This window comes from Festucalex cinctus, chromosome 16 (genome assembly GCF_051991245.1).
Source record: "Festucalex cinctus isolate MCC-2025b chromosome 16, RoL_Fcin_1.0, whole genome shotgun sequence".
Lineage (NCBI taxonomy): Eukaryota > Metazoa > Chordata > Actinopteri > Syngnathiformes > Syngnathidae > Festucalex > Festucalex cinctus.
This window is the reverse complement of record NC_135426.1, coordinates 13,417,313-13,435,245: the sequence shown is the minus strand read 5'-3', so window position 1 is coordinate 13,435,245 and position 17,933 is coordinate 13,417,313. Positions and strand designations below refer to the sequence as shown.

Here is a 17,933-nt window from a genome sequence, read left to right as displayed (position 1 = left end):
TTGTTTTAAAATCTGAAAACGTAAATGTATTCATATTTGCGAACATTAGTGTTGTCTTATTTGACACACTTCCTGTTATATTCTACTTCCGGGTCGCAGTTGCATCCACCAGGAGCGTTTGTGCTAAGATGATATTGTGCTAAGCGACGTGAAAAGACGAGTTTATTCTCCAATTATCAGTCGCAGGTAAGCATTGCTGCAATTACAATTTGATTTAATGTGCAATTGTTGCTTGAGAATAAGAGGAAAAGGTATTTGTTCGCGATCGTTGACCTATTTTCAGTTCCTCAATTAGCTTTCCGTACCCTAATGTGTTGCGGGAGTGACATAAAGTGGGAACTAATTAGTTAGCGGTGATTCAACTTTTATCCCAATGCAGCATTTCGGTCGCATATGACCGAGCCTCGCAATTCAGGGATGTCGTCCCTCCCAGTGAAACCCTCCGACAACCCCTGCGCCGTCGACATAGACCCGGTGGAGTACACCCTCCGGAAGCGACTCCCTCGAAAACTCCCCAAAAGGCGAAACGACGTGTACGTCAACATGAAGACGGACTTCCGGGCGCAACTCGCCCGCTGCCAGAAGCTGCTAGACGGCGGCAGCGGCCACCGGGAGATCTGCGTGCACGGCCTGGGCCTGGCCATCAACCGGGCCATCAACATCGCGCTGCAGCTGCAGGCCAGCAGCCAGGGGGCGTTGCAGCTGGCCGCTAACACCTCCACGGTGGAGCTGGTGGACGACCTAGAGCCGGAGGACCCCGACGAGGCCGCGGAGCCCATGACGCGAACGCGCAACAACTCTGCCATCCACATCAAGGTTTTTTACCCTGACCCCCAGTGAGCGACCAAGAAGCACCAGGAAGAATCTTTCTTCAGTTGAATGCATGCGTGTCAAACATGTTATTTATTTGGAGGACTCGTTTTTTGTTTTGTACGGAAATGTATTATTGCCACTGTGCCAAAGACAAACAAACAAAAACTCAATATAATGCTTAAATGTGATAACTTACGCATTTGGCTGTTGTTTGTTTTTTTGCCGAAAGCAACATTAAAACGTGATACTGAGTGGTAACAATCTTCTTTCATAGTTTCGCATGCCTTTTTGAACATAAATTGCTTTCCGTAAGCACCGAATATTATTCACATCTACAGTGTATTTTTTAAATTGTACCTAGCGTTGTACTGAATGTCCACTAGATGTCAGTAGTGGGTAAGTTTTCCTTACCCTTGGTTTCTCATCAAGTCCCAAACATTTGCAAGTGGAAGTCTTGTCTGTAACCTACAAATAAATTGAGCTGTAAAACACAGCAATTTGTGAATTTTATTCATTATCCTAATACAAACTGTTGACTAGTAAGCAGGAAAGACGAGAACAGACCACTTGTTTCTATCATTTCTTTATCCAAGAATAATATTTTGTATTTAAATAGCAACTTTTACAGTGATTGGACTCAAAGTGAAAACAGGAAAGGGGGACATGTGCAAACATCCTCAAAAAGCATCTTGCACTTGCGCAACAAGTAAAAAATAAAATAAAAAATGAGGAAAACAAGGAAGAAAAGTCGACGAGTTTGGAATAGCTCAACATCCATTTTGACCAAATGACGCAGATTCACAGACTGCTTTCGTTTGCAGGATGTTTTTGTTTCTTTTAGCAGGCTATCACTGTGCAGACTCTGCTTGATTGTTTGTTGGGCAGATAATGACAGAGCAGTTTCAAGTTCTCATGTCCTCCTGATTGAACTCTGGCTGCCCCGTTCACTGCATCCTTTCTTTGGAAGAATGCGACGACACAAGGCAAAAAGTGGCTTTTCTTCATGTCTGTGAGCCACATAAAATATGAACATTGACAAATACAAAGCTAAAAAGTAGAAAAATCTGTATAAATAGTCATTATGCAATGTTTACAAAAATATGCAACCTGGTCACTGAGTAAAAATGTCAACCACGAGACACAGTGTGAAAGGCCTCAGTCACGTTTTGTAGGTAATCAATTCTCTGGGTCCCGTTCCGTATTTCACTTTCAAAAGGTTAAACTGTCAGAGAAGAGACAAACACACCCACGTGCAGTCCGAACTGGCACATAACACCAGTGCATTGACACGCAAAGTGCAAGAGCCATGCTTCTTCCAAAAGGCTTATTTTGGTCAGCGCATGTCCACAAGGACATTCCAAGGTGCGATTCTCTCCAGCTGTGACTGTTCTTTGCCCTCACATAGCTTAGTTTAAGAAAAAAAAGGATGGTTGTGGCTTTGTGCATTTTTTTCCTTCTTAATTCCACACCACTTCTAGCAGCTAGCAAGTAGGTCAACAGAGGGGAGGCCTTTCTCACGCCTTGCCAGCACAAAGCGGCTAAAGCTTGGAGTGGGGAGACGGGCCGATCAGCTGACGTCTTGCTGACAGGCCTGTGCATCCGTGAGAAGGAGGCGCACTTTTCCTCGCAGGAAGTTGACGTGCACTTGGAGCAAGTCGGCCGCCGTGGATGCCCGCCATGTGCTCTCCAGGCCCGCCGAGCTCGCTGGAGGCGTGTATTCCTTGAATAGCGAGGCCAAAAACATGAAGACGCGTGTAAATGAATCTTCCAAAACAAATGGAAGCATATTGTATTCAGATCACAAGAGTGGTCGTGTCGTGACCCAGAGGTTGTGTGTTCGAGCCCATGCTATTGTCACCATGTTGAAGTATCCTTGAGCAAGATACTGAACCCCCAGTTGCTCCTGATGCTGTGACATCAGTAGATGAATGAGTCATCAAATTTAAAGCGCTTTGAGGGCCTTGTAAGGTGGAAGAGTGGTATATAAATGTCTGCCATTCACTTGAAATTTTTATAAATACTTTTTTTCCTGTATTATTTATTGTACTTTTCACAGTATTTTCCCCGTTTTTCTGAAAATTTTTCCTGATTGTTTTTCTTTTTTTCTCTCTCAATTTTTTTCACAATTGTTTTTCTTTTCTTTTTTTGTATTGTTAATGCCCCACCCACTGATATTTCCCTCTGTTTTTCAGAATACTTATTTTTCTGTTTCTATGTACCGGTTTATGTATTTTTTTTATATATATTTTTTTCTGTTTTGTTTTCTTTTTTATAAGTTGCCATATTTTTTTTCCTGTTTTATGCAAATTTTTGGATTTATTTCTATAGACAAAGAAAAAAAATCAGAAAAACAAAAGAAATTCACTTGGAAAAAAAAGACTTAGTTTTTGTTGTTTTGAAAACTTCATGTCATAAAAAAAGATTTAAAAAAATAATAATTAGGGAAAAACAGAAACAAATTCAGAAAAGAAAAAAAAATCCGCCAAAAACACAAAATTTCAGAAAAGCAGAAACAAATGAAAAAAATCAGAAAAAGCAGCTTCTTTTTTTACCCAACTGAATGAAATATTTCAAAGTTAAATACAAATGAACTGTATTCAAAGTGTGATTCTTTCGTGTCCCACTAGAGAGCATGTACAGCGCATGTGGCAAACATAAAATATGGAGCATGTCCCTTCTTGTGCAGCTAAAACAGCTCCCACTCTTCTGGGAAGACGTGTGGGGAAATCTGGAGCATTTTTTTTTTTTTTTTTTAGGCCCAAGATCACTGTTGCCGGTACCGCTCTGCGTTTGGTGTTTGCAGGGCTTCTTCCACCCGTTCCAAGCAGGCCTTGTTTTGTTTGTTCCTTGGGGTGCAGTCATGCCTTCCCCAAACTTTTCCCACAAAGCATACGGACGCTAGATCAAAATGTCAGAGGAAGATGAAGAATGATTTCCCCCCAATAAAATTTAAAAAAAACAAAAAACAAATTTGATTATGTATACATATAGCTTGAAGAGCCTGGCATCGTTAATGAAACTGCTATTAGTCCAACTGAGGCATCTTTGAAGAGCGGCCTGTGTCCCAGCGCACAGAAACTAATTTCATCGAAAAGGAGAACAGTTTGTCCCTTGTTTTGGAACACAAAAAAAACCTCACTGTTTGGCAAAAATGGAAAGGTCATAGAGCACTCCAATCCCTATTTTTACCATTTAGATCAGGGCTCACCAACATTATAGTTCGTACAGTATATTAATAACCGGAATAAAGCATGGCCCTAATAAAATATTTGTAGAAATTTATAGCCCCAAGTAGGGCTCTGAGGTCTGTGGACCCGGGTCAATTAGTGGAGTTCAGAGTACTAACGAAACACGGTGACGCAGCATTTTGCTGTTATGCTGCAAATGGAATAAACTGCTAACAGAAGTGAAGCCAGCCTAAAGTGTAAATTATTTTAAATCCATGAAAAAAGCGACTACTGGTATGCTTTATCACCCATACCTATGAAAAGTTATTTGTTCGCCCACTGGCCTGATTGAGTCTGATTGATATTCTGTTTGTGTAATTAGAATTAAGATTCGTCCATTACTCTGAAAACAGGTGAGCTGTGGCATTTGCAATGCGAGCTCGACGGCAGTTTGACAGCAGTTAACAAATGGCAAATGTGATGGCTTCATTCCTATTCCACAAACGCTCATTATCTCATTCACTCCCAGCCATTTTCACTGAAGTATTTTCCTGGATTTTGACTGATTTTGCAAGGCCCGCGGAATATTATGTTCTATTGCTATAAAAAAGAGATTTGAGTCTCTTATTTTATCAGGCAAAAAAAAAAAAAATTATATTCCTATCTGTTTCCGCTGTGCAGCAATTAGCAATAGAACATAGTTAAGTTTCATCATTATTCACAAATCTGCTTAGAACTGTGGGGAAATCAGCTAGTTTTAATATGGCCTGGTTGATTTCTTATACTCTGCTGCCACTCAACCATTTTCTGCAGTAGAGACTTCATCAAAGCCTTCTCTATGCTCTGGCATAAAACTTACAAACAAAAAAATATATATGAATACGTCTTTGGGACACTTAAAACGTTTAAAATATGACGTATTTATACGTTTTTGGGAGCTAATGAGTTAATCAGATGGTTCAACTAGTGGGGGAACAAACAAAATACTATTGCCATGATTTCCCCTTTGAAGCCATACCAGGTTGATCTGTCAAAGAACACAAGCATCTGGCGCTACACAAGGCGCCACGAGTCCATATTTTCTCCCATTTTGAAATCCTAAGAGATGCAAAGGGGTGCACGCGTGTGCCGACTCACCGGAATATTGAGGCTGCGCAGCACGTTGTTGATGCTGAGCACGTTGCTCACCAAGTTGTCGATGTGGCCGTGGAGCGCCGCGTTGGTGACGGAGCTGCGCAGCAAGCCGAGGCCCTGCTGCAGAAGCCACAGGCCGCACTGCACTTCCTGGGCTTTCTCCATGGCCTGGCCAAAACGCAAGCAGCACGCTTAAGTACACGCAAGCCATCGGCAAGAACTCCAGGCCGAAATGTCTTACGTTTTTCTTCTCCCAGACATCGAAGTCCACTCTGGTTTGAGGAATACTGACGGACTGGGACAGGGTGCATCCATCCCGGCATGACTTCTAAGGAGACAAGTGCAGGATTGATGCAATGGCACGGCCCGTATATCGCGATCACCGAGGCCTCACCATGGCGACTTCGGCGTCTTGCGCTTCCTTGATGAAAGGGTTCAGGACCCTCAGGTCGCAGATGGGCCTCAGTGGGGATGGTAGGCTTGGGCAGGTCCACTCCAACACCATCAACAGCAAGGCAAGTAGTCCTGGAAGAAAACGCCCAGTTGTGTGGCTTCTGGCAAAGTAGTGCTTAACCTTGTTGGAGTTACTGCACCACATCAATTTCCTATGCACATTCATCAATTTTTATTTTTTTTTCTGCTCGACCTAGTATGAAGTAATTACAATAATAAAGAAATCACGCGACGTACCATCACAACAGTCATGAGTCGACTACTGAGCGTACCAAATTCCCTGCAGCATGGATTGGCCAAGCAATTTAGCAATTTGACGAAACATTTGAGTCAGGTGTGTGCCTTGACCTCCACGAACCCTAGTCTGACTCACCGAGCCCCCTAGGGTTTGATTGAACCCAGGTGGAGAACCACTGTACCAGTTACCCAACTTAAGATCGTTTTTGCGATAGGAGCCGTCATTCGGGTGATTTATTTCCTTTGAATTGTGAACACAGACTTGAGATAGTGAACAATTCTTCAAAAAAAGAAAAAGAGTTGACGTTTACTGTCAAGTTAAGCATAAACCAGAGAATTACACTTTGTGTATTTAGCCAATCACATAGCTTTGCTTATCAGTCTGCTAGCTTAAGGCTAACACCATGTTGCAGTGCTTATAAACACGTGGTGTAGCAGCATGTAGAACGACATTATAATAGTAGGCTATTCACATTCATATATTATTTATCTTCTGTGAAGAACAGCTATTATTAGTCCTGTACTATTAAAGTGCTTTTTTTTTCTTTTTTTTTTTCCAGGGCAAGTTTGAAATGTATTAATGGCTAATTTTGGTTGGGAACATCTTAATCTAAAACAACAGCTGATTTCCATGAAATGCTTTGGCATTTGGACGATTTGCAGTGCAGATAAAGTGGCCGTCTATGGAGGTATTCAATTTGGTTCTGATGCAAATAAAGCTGATTTAAGCCTTGGCAGAGGTCTCGGCTGTACGCTGCCATGAAATTGTGCAGGGTGTCTCGCATGTGATTGACGCTTGTGCACAGCATGTGGCGTAACCCAAACAGACCGATTGCGATGAACCACACAGTTTTTGCTATCATGTAATACGCATTCGGTTTGTGTTGCAGAGCTGACGGCCACTTGGGCTACATGCTAACTCGGACCTGGCGCCGCTATCCACAGCTGGACAAGACTACAATTTGTAAGTCAGCAAACCTTAGCCTTGTTCTAAACTCCCCACGATGCGCGCACGCTGGAGCATTTTGTTCATTGGAGGCCAGTTCAGCGGGTGTGCTTGGCAAATGAAAGCAGATCTCCTGTTGCGTTGTCATGTGGACACGCCGGCTGAATGCACTCTTTCACTGCGCCCCCAGTGTAACGCAGGAAGGAAGTTCGGAACCATACAAAAGATCATCAGATGAAGGCGAGATTAAGTTGTACAGACTTGCAGAAAAAAGCCAGAAGTGCAATAATTGGGTGCACCTCTGAATATACATGACAAGATGTCGCAGAGGGAATAGTTTCTGATTTTTCACTATCGTTAGTTTCAATGTAGGGTTTTAATTATTATTTTTTTTCCAGAAATGTTTTGTTCAAGTTTAGGTCTTATCAGTTTTCCACTTTACTACTTACTTTTATTTGTAACAGTCATTAAATAGCTAGCTAGCTAGCTAGCTAGCTAGCTTAATCTATTGTTTGTTTTTGCTAACTCATACCGTATAATCTTGATTCAAACTCATCCAGCCTTGACAACAGAAAAGGGACTTTTCCCCCCAAAGTTGGAGGCATGCAAGGCCTTGACCAGCGACTCAGAAGGAAGGCGCCCACTCTTAATGATTGATGATTTCATTCAGTGGGTCAACACTTGAACGAATACTCTGTTGGCAGAGGTGCGCGCAAATCATTAGCCTCCTTTGCAAACACAAGTGTGTGACTCCACCGTGGGGATTAACTTTGACCTCTGCACCTCCGCCGTTGCCTACGTGAGAATGTGCTGACCTACGTTATCACCTCGCTGAGGGGGGGGGGTTGGTTGAAAATGTCGGACAAGCCTTGTCTGCCAACTAATCTATTTGAAATTGAAGCCGCACGTTCACACGTGGCTTCGGATGGACGCCGGCAAGCGTCCCAGAGGTGCTGGGATGCGCACGCGAGGTTCTGACGCAGCAGGTTCACCCACTCCAACATGGCAGAGTGAGTTGAGTAGGAGATGCCATGTAGGCGTGACGTCGCTTGCTCCTCGACCGAGTTGGAATCCAGAGCATAACCTCTGCACGCCCTGTGTGCGTGACAACGTTGCTGTAATCTGCACAGCCAGTGTCCACATTAGGCGCAACTTTAGGACCTAGATGTTCCCTTTTTTGAAAAAAAAAAAAAAAAAAAAGTGCAACGGGTACACGAATGAACCTTGAGGGACTCCAACCGCACAATGCAGCTTGTAGGATTAACGCTACTTAAAAGATTGCAGCTTTTCACAAGTCGTCGAATTCCATCGACTTTGCAGTGGTGGAATGTGTCGAGGTCGACACATTTCAGGAATCATGTCACTTAGGACTTCAGTGTGTGCACATAGCCTCCCCTATCAGTCCTTAACTGCAGTAACTAGCCTCACTCGATGTGCGATTGCGTAGACCGCATGGACCCTTAACCTGTCTTCCAGGTTTGCAAGGGATCAAGATCATCTCCTTGCCCCACAGCAACACATTTATTTCCATTTCTCCATAACCAGTCTTGTTTCTTGGAGACCACTTTGTCAAGGAGAATTATATCACTAAAATATTTTCACATCAAATCAATGAAATTACAAAATGATCAGCGACTGATCAGACTCCAGGCAATTAATATGAACATGAAGCGCTTCCCTGATCAGCAGGATGTGCTTGGTTACCTAATTGCCATTTCTTTCTCCCTGTTGAGATCCCCCGAAATAACTGTTCATCCAAGAAACTCATTGAAATTTTTCTCTGCATGCTCCACAACTTCAGGTGAAGTTTTTTTTTTATTATTATTATTATTTCTACTATTACTTATACTGACGGTGGACATGGCAAAATTCGAAGAACTCTTCAAAAGTCCAGGCCGCCAGGAATAATCGTTATATTCCGTGTTTACCAATGCAAACAACCTCTGTTTGCCATCTGCTGCAATTTCACTCCCCCCAAAGAGTACATCATAACTGACTTCAGCAACTTGGGAGCTTCATGCTCAGAGAACCTGCATGGGCAAAGTTCCATTGTATTCCAGTAGTACATTAAGAATGCTGAACAAATCGAAACTGATGTCTGGGGGCGTCTGCTGCAGTGTGCGGAGGCATGTAGACCTTTGCTATTGCACACAATTTTACAAAATGACGGTTGCAGAAAAAAACATAGGCCTACACGCAAGCATTTGTTGTTGTGTTGTAACGGTGATCCCGTTTTTAAGCATGAATGAGTGTCCAAACCCTGCAGCGACAAATGTCAATATTCCCTATTTGCGCACACTTGCTGGATCATGCTTTGTCAGCACATGACGCACCTGATCAGACAACGTGACGAGGCTCTTACCTCTACCGGTGTTCTGCAACATTCGCACACGGCTGCCTCATCTTTCAACAACATGCCAGCAAATGCGCGTCAATGAAGGCTGCAGCGGCCAGAAAAGTCGCTCCCAAAAAAAAAAGCTCCGCGGCGTGGAAGAAGAGAACACCCTCCCTCCCCCAGCAGACCGCGTTTGCATCACCGCTTGGCTTTGGCGAAAGCTTTTTATTTGGATCACCACCCCCACCCCCTTCATCCACCCGCACACTCCCAAAGGCGCAAGCTGCACGGTCTCAGCTAGAGCCAGGACGCGCGTGTCTTTTATTTTTTTTTTTATTTTTTTCCGCAGCGCGTGACGGGACAAAATAAAAGTGTCCCTAAAACTCACCGGGGAAGTCCATGGCGGTGTCCTCATCGCTCGCACCGTCCGCGCGCCTCGTCCCATTAATTGGAAACGAGGCCCTTTTGAGGATCCACGCCACTTTTTCCGGTAGGTGTTTCTAAAAACTGATCCTTTTTGTTTTTTTTAAATAATTGATGCCCAGGGGGATACGGTCGCATTGTCCGCGTGGTGACAATCCCACTGCATCCAAAGATGTTTTCTCTCATTGTTATCCCAACGAAAGGCTTTCGCTGTTTATAAAGAATGGGTCCCAAAAGGTAAATAGTGGCTCGCTAAAAAGGTGCGGAGACTTCCCATCCATTGTTTGGATGCATGCTTTTCATTTGCTTACGTGTTTTCCTCCCAAATTTATTTTTCAAATGACTCTTATGTCGGAGGGAGGCCATTTTAAATTGGTCCAATGAGATTTGACGTCACAAATATGAGCCTATTGTTTATGTACCCGCCAAATGCATTTTACTGTAGTACCTTTATGTTCACAAGAGTAGCAAAATGTGTTTTTTTTTAACATATTGCATTTTTCCAATTCCAGATTAATCCTGTGATCACCCATGGGAATAACTGGTTAAGAAACAAAGATGATGCTGAACGGTAAGAAACGATGAGCAATGATGACATCAGAGCTGGTCGCTTGGTTCATGCACCCCCTGCAGCAAAGAAACCAGTGGTTTTCCTATATACATAACTTCATAAAACTCTTCAGTGTTCAGTTGTGGTTTGCTGCATTGGAGGCCACAGACAAACTAAAATCCATCCATCAGATATGAAAGATCCAAACCAATTTTCCACGACAGGAAGAAGCAGAGGATTCCAAGAATCCTGCCGCGGTAGTGCGAGCAGGCAGTGTTTCTAAAATAGGCGAGACATGATATAGCTTCCTTGTGATCGGATGCCACAAATGGCCTTCAGTCACACACAGCAGACAGGATGGCTGCTCGCTTTATGCATGTCATGGAAACAGTAAACATACACATGTCAGAAGAGAAAGCCAATATCAAACACCCCTACCGTGACCCCGTGGAAGCACAGTTATTAAAAGGCATTGATCCTTCCTGGAAGTTCCCTCTGTGCGGCCCATAGGATGCTGCTATGCAGGAGGGGAGGAGTGTGTGCGGGTAATGCAATACACTTCAGTGACGCAAGTCCTTTGATTCATATGGATTCACAGTGCTCACATTTGAGGGCCGTTCCGAATATGTTGCTGGCCTTGTTCAGCTACACGTGGTGATGGTCACAACTCCTCAGTCTGATGCAGTTTAATTGTAACTATCTAATTTCCCGATCATCCTTCGAATCCCTGTTACTGGAAGCACGCACGTGCGCCTCCACCCAAAGAATCGCAGCTTTCAAACTCAAACCACCGCTGCGTTAAAGTTAAAAAGACAATGTTGACAGATTGTTGCAGTGTTTGCTCTCGCAGTGGGCTGTTTGCTTATGTCTGAGAGGGAGACAAGGTACGTGCTGCGAGCCATGCTTCATGATCACAGGGATTGGGGTGGGGGGTTTAAGTGTGTGCGTGTAGTAAAACGGGTGGTGGCCAGGGAGCGTCGTCATCATGACACATCCTGCAGTCATTGCGTTAATTGGATTGAAGTTCATCAAGGTTGAACGTGAGCACATAGAGAGGTCAGCTCACTGTCGCCGTTCGTGTGCGTCTCCATTTCACGTCTGTGGGCTCGTGGCCAGCGAGGTCTACTCCTCTGGCGCGACACAAGACAGGAAGTTGACATGAAAGGATGGAGGCGTGGGGAGGGGCGAGTGGAGGGGGCTGTTAGGGACCCCGGAGCCGAGGTAGGAGCCACCGACTGGGGGCCGGAATTCCTTGTTGAGGCTTGTATACCTCCACCGTGACAAGAATATGCTGTCCTTGCTGTGATCCCGCGTCAATGACATGTGACTATAGGCGGGGGTGAATTCCAGGACAGGAACCAGGTCACTAAGATTTCACTCAGGCTATGGCTGTATTCTAAAGCTCGCCTGATCTAGCTACGTATATAGCAAGAGTTGGTCAACGATTGAGGATGTGTTGTCCGCTGTATAGTGTCGCCACAATGCATCTTGAAAAGTACACAGTAAATTCTGTCGAGTAAATTTGACTCTGTTCAGAGTGGGACCAAATCGACTCAGTTTTAGAGTAATATTTACACTTGGAAGAGAGTAAAATAAAGAATTGAAAACGTAAAACAAAAGTCACTCAAGGGTTGAGGAACGAGGCCTGGGGCCAGCACTTTTTCTCCTGTATGTAAATGATATTACAACTATTTCAAAATTGTTAAAATGTATTTTGTTTGCAGACGACACCACTTTATTTTATGTCGGGGAAAATATATATAATGTATTACAAGTAATAGAGAAAGAGTTTAATATTGTGAAGTGGTTCAACTGTTCAACTTCGACTGTTTGTAAATATTAGTAAAACCAGATTTATGATTTTCAGTTGTAGAAATATAGATGTTGACTGTGCAAGGTTTTAAAGTAGAAATGACTAATGAAATGTAGTTTCTATAGGTATTATTATTATTATTATTAATTATTAATTATTATTATTAATTATTATTATTATTGATGAACAGTTAACATGGAAAGCGCATATAGAACATGTCAAATCTAAGGTATCCCAAACCGTAGCTGTTTTACACAAGGTTAAAGAATTATTGAACAAGAATGCTTTGGTATTGTTATATAATTCATTGATTGTTCCATACCTAACCTATTGCATTGAAGTGTGGGGTGTGCCTGCAAAACTGACACCAAACCCATTTTTCTTTTACAGAAACGTGCTATGTGTCATGTTTGGATGTGGATACAGAGACCACACTAATCCAATATTGTTTTAAATCAATGAATTGATGGAGTTTAACCATCTTAAAATAATGTATAAAGCCCATCATGTAATTTGACCAATTATCATGCAAATCAAATTCAACAAAAGGGAAAGTGAGTATACATTAAGAGTAACAGATATTTTTTCCTAACCTAAATACAGAAGAAAACAAAATGAATAATGTATTTCAACTCAAGGTGTCAGTTTGTGGAACATTCTGGATTATAAAACTAAATCATTTCAGTCCATTTGTATTTTTCTTTAATGTAAAAAAAGATCAATCACGAGAAAAATCTATATCGCACAAGCTGTTGAATCATTTTGTTTAATTGTTACCTTGAAAGCGTCTTGACTGCTTACTGTCATTTATTTTATGTAATTTTTTTGTGAGTTGATCAGGGGCAGATATAAGTTTCATTTCTTTCTGTCCCCTTTCATTTCTTTTTAAAAGAATGAAATAAAAAAAAAAATTAATTGAATTAAATTGAAATTGAAAAACAAACTCACGACTTTCACCTGAGCTATGCCCCTCCTACTGTTTTCAAAAGACTTGGAGTTAGGAAGATTCCAGCTGACACGCGGCTGTCTCCCAAGCTGAAGGTTGTGAATTTGTTCCTCAACCCTTGAGTGACTTGTATTTTATTTTTTTCAATGGTTTATTTTACTCTCTTCCAAGTGTAAATATTGCTCTAAAACTGAGTCTATTCAGTCCCACTCTAATCCTGTACAGAATTTACTGTGTGGTGAACAACTCTAGGTCACTCCAGGTTGAACAGACTAGTCGACTCCATCGATAGGCACTTTCTATTAACCATTTTTTGCTGTCTCTGTGTCAGTCTGTCAAAATGTGCCTTTATGTAACATAGGCTCCTGTTCGCTAAAAAGGTTGGGGGTCACTGACGCCATTGACTAATTGACTTTCATCACATTAGTGATGACAGCAAAAAAATTATTAGTCATGCAACTCTTAATGGTCACCAGAAAAAAATGTTGCAGTTTATTTATTTGTCACTCTTACGGGAAACCACCAGCTGACGTCGATCCAGTATGTTGTAATTCTGCAACAACAATGATGTAATTAGTGGCGCCCAAACATCCTTGGCATCTATGCGATACACAGATTAGCGTAGCTGCACTTCCTAGTGGTGGAAGTTTGTCAAATGTCACACATTTTCCTTTCTCAAGTTCTCTTGTAAAAACACACACTGTAATCTGTATTCTTCATATCTCCAGAGTGGCTGTTGACAAAATAGGGTGCCTGAGATTCAATTTCTGTGTACACATCATGATAGAGTTCTACAGTATTTAACATGGTTGGATCCCGGCGCCAAATAGCAAACAAAAAAACTATTTGCTGAACCGTGTCCACACTTGTATGTCCAAGTAGAGTCAATCGTGGCAATGATTGACTTGCATCCTTCTTATGACCAATTCAAAACAGCCCAAAGCCCCAATGTAACAATAAAAATTAATCTTATTAATTACTTTTATTAATTACTTTCCACCTATATGAATGTATCATTTGATTTGTAATAAATGCCCATTCAGTTTTGCGCTCCAACATTACAGTATATACACAAGTGAATTTTTTTTTGTGTCTGTGTGTGTATATATGTGACGATTCCGTCAGTCAAGCTACATGACATGCAAGCCGAACAGCTCAATAGCAGCTCCGATTGATTTCATTCTTTCAGAGAGCAACGAGTTGAATGAGTTTGAATGACACGCTGACCTAATATGACCATTAAATCTGGATTACACCATTTAATACCGTTGTTGACTTGGAGAAATGCTCCCTATCCAGACAGGACATACGTTTGCCATTTAATATATATATTTTTAAAAGTCTTTTATTTCTATTCTTAGTTCCCAGCTCTATTTATCATATTTTATTTTAGCTTTGCTTTTAGCCTTTTATTCTTATCTGTTTTTGTTTGTTTACCTTTTAGTTTTTAGCTCCTGTGTGTCATGGGGGTCTCCTCACTGGGAGTGATGGCTGATCTTCTCCTGCGGGCGGGGGGTCGTCTTGGGGGACCCTTGGGCCTGGAGGGCTGTGGTGCTCTTCACTCTGTGGTCAGTCTGGAATCTGGCTGGGGGCGGTGGGGGCGACTCTGGGGGAAAAACCGTGTAAGAAAGGTGCTATACTGATTGATTGATTGGATTGATTTATTGGATTGATGTAAATGCAGTATTGTACAATGCATAAAACACATGGCTGTCTTATTTAACACTATTATGTGATGCACCTCTTTTTTTGTATTACAATAGAAAAGTATACTTTTGTTGCGATCATTTTTTTTAGGAAGCAAAGCAGCGAAACCGGCGAACCCATGCCTGGTGATGAACCAAGGTGGCCACGCTGTCCTCTAGGTGCACTGCTCCCCCTGCTGGAGTTCTATAGAAGTGCATGGCGAGTTGCAACCCCTTGCACAAGAGCGGTACCAGGCGGTACTGTAATCAAATGTAATTTAATTTCAAAGTCGTGCTAGCTGGAGGGTTTTGTGTGTGTATTTGTGGTAAGTTGCTACGGTTAAGCATGTTATTCTTTATAAATGTTACCATTGTTCCTCTCAGGGCCAGCTTTAACTCAACTCCTTTTCATTTACGTAGCGCTTTTAATTTACCCCATATCAGGAGTAATTTGAGACTTCCTCAAGGATATTAAAACTAACTTAAAAAAAAGAGAGAGAGAAATTGTATCAAGTGGACTGTATTAAGAACTGTCTTTAGGTACAGTATTTATTTTTTATGTACAGTCTTGTTATTTTAGGTTACAGTTCATGTTATGTAATTTCATTTTATGGGATAAAAGGCAGCACAAGCTGAATGGTTAGCAGGTCTGAGTACCAATCTCTTTATTTCGCGTTTCTCTTCTGATTTTATACTTCCCAAGTTCCTGTTAATTCTCTATAATTATTATTTTTCTTTAATATGCATCCATGTGGAAAAAAAATCCACGTTAATATAGGTCTCGTATTACACGTCTTCACGTTATGTATATATAAATTCTTCTAATTTTCTTCAAAATTTTGCTTTAATTAAAGACGATATATATAGAAGATAATCGCCAGTAAAAACGCCCCCACCCTCCTCCCCATGTTGTTTTGACGTCATTGGTAGGAACACATTTCCACCGGAAGCGTACAGCAAGCACACGGACGAATAATGGGGTGGGACCAAAACAGAAGTCAATGCAAAGCGACTCATTATAGACGGAAGCGGCCACAGTTCATTACTTTAAAACATGAACCAAAGCGATCTCACGTCGAGAAGCGAGATGATTGATTGGGGTGGAACCGCCGCTGGAAATGTCAATGTTATGGTGAGGGCGACAACTCTTTTGACGAACGTCCACATTGGTCTGCCGCTCCCAGTTGCAGAGCGTCTGAAAACGAGCCTCGTCGAAGGGGAGTATCAGTATTATCATTATGGCTGCGATGGTCAAGATGACAGAGGATGGGGGTGTGGCTACCGCACCATCCAGACTATGGCTTCCTGGCTGAGATATAATGTGAAAACTCTGGTCCAAAATAAACCTCCACCAAGCATCCGAGAAATCCAGCAAGCCTTGGTGTCCATGATGGACAAGCCGAGCTCATTTCTGGGCTCCAAGGAGTGGATTGGGACATTTGAAGCCTCTCTGGTGCTCTCCTATTTTTATGATGTTCCCTGTAGGTTGGTGCACATCAGGAGCGGAGGAGCAGAGCTGGAGCAGGTCGCGGCGGACGAGCTCCATCAGCACTTTGAGAGGCATGGATGTCCTGTCATGATGGGCGGAGACAGGGACAACTCATCAAAGGGGATCTTTGGGGTGTGCACTGGGACTGCTGGGAGTTACCTGCTGATCGTGGACCCCCACTACTATGGAAGTCTGCTGGAGAGGGGAGAGGCACAAAAGCAAGGATGGGCAGTGTGGAAAAGTTTGGCGTCTTTCAATCAGTCCTCATTTTATAATCTTTGCTTGCCTCAGATTGGAAGATAAGTCATTTGAACGAGAAAATTAACATTGTGTCTTCTGTATAGATTAACAGCAATGTGGAGCCTAATCATTCAAGTACTGCACTTTGTTGTAAAAGATTTGTTCAATTCAGTTGTTTATATCAAACCCAAAGGTTTATAAAAATGCACAGTTGACATTGAAAAAAAACATAATATACTATGAATACAAGTATAAACACAACACTGTTTTGTGTTTTTTTTTCCTTCTGTATAATACAGAAAATACCTTTCGGGAAAAAATATACAAAAACCGCTTCCAAGCAAATTTTAAAGTAGATAAATTAGTTGCTACATACGTTTTGGGCGAAATGGAGCACTCCACTCCAGTCCTTCTTTGTTTTTTTTTTGTTCATGTCAGCTTTCGTAATGCATTCTGGAAGTTGTAGTTGCCTATGTTGTTCAACAGTCCCCTATGCTGACCAACAACGTGACTACAGAACTATTAGCGTTTGGTTATGTTGATTTATAATTATTATTTAACCTAGATAAAGTTCTTCTGAGAGAAAGAAGTTGTCGTAAAAGATGAAGTTACCATAATATAATTTTTATGACAGCCGTTTAATTCGACTCACCATGTGTATTTTTACTCTTCTGAGTTAAAGCTCTATCTCAGCTAATTAAAGCTGGAATCTATTTTGTGTGTGCCAAGTTATCAAATGGTTGTTTGTTGTACTTCAGTACATTCCAGAGGCTACACTATTTTTATTTTTTTTAAGTTTTACTCAAGGAAAGACTTGAGTATTGCTGCCACACCAAAAGAAAACAAGTTCAATTTCACATTAAGGCCCAATAAATTTAATGTTTTAACATGGTAATTTATCACATTAAAATGTAATAAGTTTGACTTAAAAATAAATAAGTTTTACTTCAGCATATACAGCAAAACCAAGCAATTAGTTCTAATTCATTTTTGTGTCTGATACATGACATTTCCTAGCATTGTATGATGCTATTCTATAATACTGTTTGTAGTTATAAGATTTCAGAATCATTACGATCTAAAAAAAAAAGACATTGTGTCAAGAAAATGTTATGTTTTCACGCCTGTCATGTCAGACAGCACATGTTTTGGCATTGACAAAAAAAAAGAAAACAGGCTATGGCATGTTAAAGGCAATACTTTTTAATTCAATTTCTAAACAAGACCAACTTAACAATTTTCCCACATTTGTCCAAAATTTCTACAGTGCATAGTTGACCTGTATCTGTTCTACAGAGTCCTAGGTTGTCGGTTCCACTATCATGATTGTGTGATATTACGAGGAATTTTGTACACTCTTTTGTTGTGTATTTTTTTTTTTTTTTTTACGAGAATTGAGACTACATGCCATGTTTAATTTTTTAAAAGACTTATTCAAGACATTTTATCTCCAATTATTTTTTAGATTCCATTTGAACTCTTAATTAATTCTATTTTAACTCCAATTAAGGCCTTATATTTATTTATAGATATACCTGGATGGGAACGTCGCCCCTAGCAACATGGCCGCCACTTAGGTTAGCTAGCCTTCATCTTTTGCTTATCACGTTAAAACGTGAAAATCATCACGTTATAATGTGACACTGAATCCCTTTTCTTGCGTAGCAGCAATGCGCTACCGTAGAATCAATACTTTTGCTTT

At 41.4% G+C, this 17,933-nt stretch overlaps 3 protein-coding genes across 4 annotated transcripts; 2 read left to right on the top strand and 1 right to left on the bottom strand.

Moving 5' to 3' along the window:
- Positions 1 to 29: 29 nt before the first annotated feature.
- On the top strand, positions 30 to 1,306 carry pop7 (POP7 homolog, ribonuclease P/MRP subunit). Its single transcript, XM_077500115.1, has 2 exons — positions 30 to 186; positions 380 to 1,306. The coding sequence occupies exon 2, from the start codon at positions 394 to 396 to the stop codon at positions 838 to 840; it is 447 nt and encodes a 148-aa protein (XP_077356241.1). The 5' UTR covers positions 30 to 186; positions 380 to 393; the 3' UTR covers positions 841 to 1,306.
- Positions 1,307 to 1,475: 169 nt separating this feature from the next.
- On the bottom strand, positions 1,476 to 9,595 carry epoa (erythropoietin a). 2 transcript variants are annotated; one of them, XM_077501122.1, is made up of 5 exons: positions 9,474 to 9,595; positions 5,509 to 5,639; positions 5,356 to 5,442; positions 5,118 to 5,282; positions 1,476 to 2,533 (listed from the first exon to the last, which is right to left on the bottom strand). In XM_077501122.1, exons 1-5 carry the CDS (start codon positions 9,484 to 9,486, stop codon positions 2,381 to 2,383), a joined length of 549 nt encoding a protein of 182 aa, XP_077357248.1. In that variant the 5' UTR covers positions 9,487 to 9,595; the 3' UTR covers positions 1,476 to 2,380. The 2 variants fall into 2 exon arrangements, with proteins under 2 accessions (XP_077357248.1, XP_077357247.1); XM_077501121.1 differs by lacking the exon at positions 9,474 to 9,595 and adding an exon at positions 9,113 to 9,273.
- ufsp1 (UFM1-specific peptidase 1) lies at positions 9,361 to 16,492 on the top strand. Its single transcript, XM_077501120.1, has 2 exons — positions 9,361 to 9,581; positions 15,687 to 16,492. The coding sequence occupies exons 1-2, from the start codon at positions 9,485 to 9,487 to the stop codon at positions 16,292 to 16,294; spliced, it is 705 nt and encodes a 234-aa protein (XP_077357246.1). The 5' UTR covers positions 9,361 to 9,484; the 3' UTR covers positions 16,295 to 16,492.
- Positions 16,493 to 17,933: the final 1,441 nt, after the last annotated feature.

Coding starts and splice junctions, on each gene's coding strand:
- pop7 (XM_077500115.1), top strand. CDS start 394: ATGACCGAGCCTCGCAATTCAGGGATGTCGTCCCTCCCAGTGAAACCC.
- epoa (XM_077501121.1), bottom strand. CDS start 9,134: ATGTTGCAGAACACCGGTAGAG. Junction 5,283..5,355: donor ATGTCTGGGAGAAGAAAAAC/GTAAGACATTTC, acceptor CGTTTTGGCCAG/GCCATGGAGAAAGCCCAGGA. Junction 2,534..5,117: donor TGCGCAGCCTCAATATTCCG/GTGAGTCGGCAC, acceptor TCGCTATTCAAG/GAATACACGCCTCCAGCGAG.
- ufsp1 (XM_077501120.1), top strand. CDS start 9,485: ATGGCGGTGTCCTCATCGCTCGCACCGTCCGCGCGCCTCGTCCCATTA. Junction 9,582..15,686: donor CGCCACTTTTTCCGGTAGGT/GTTTCTAAAAAC, acceptor TGCCGCTCCCAG/TTGCAGAGCGTCTGAAAACG.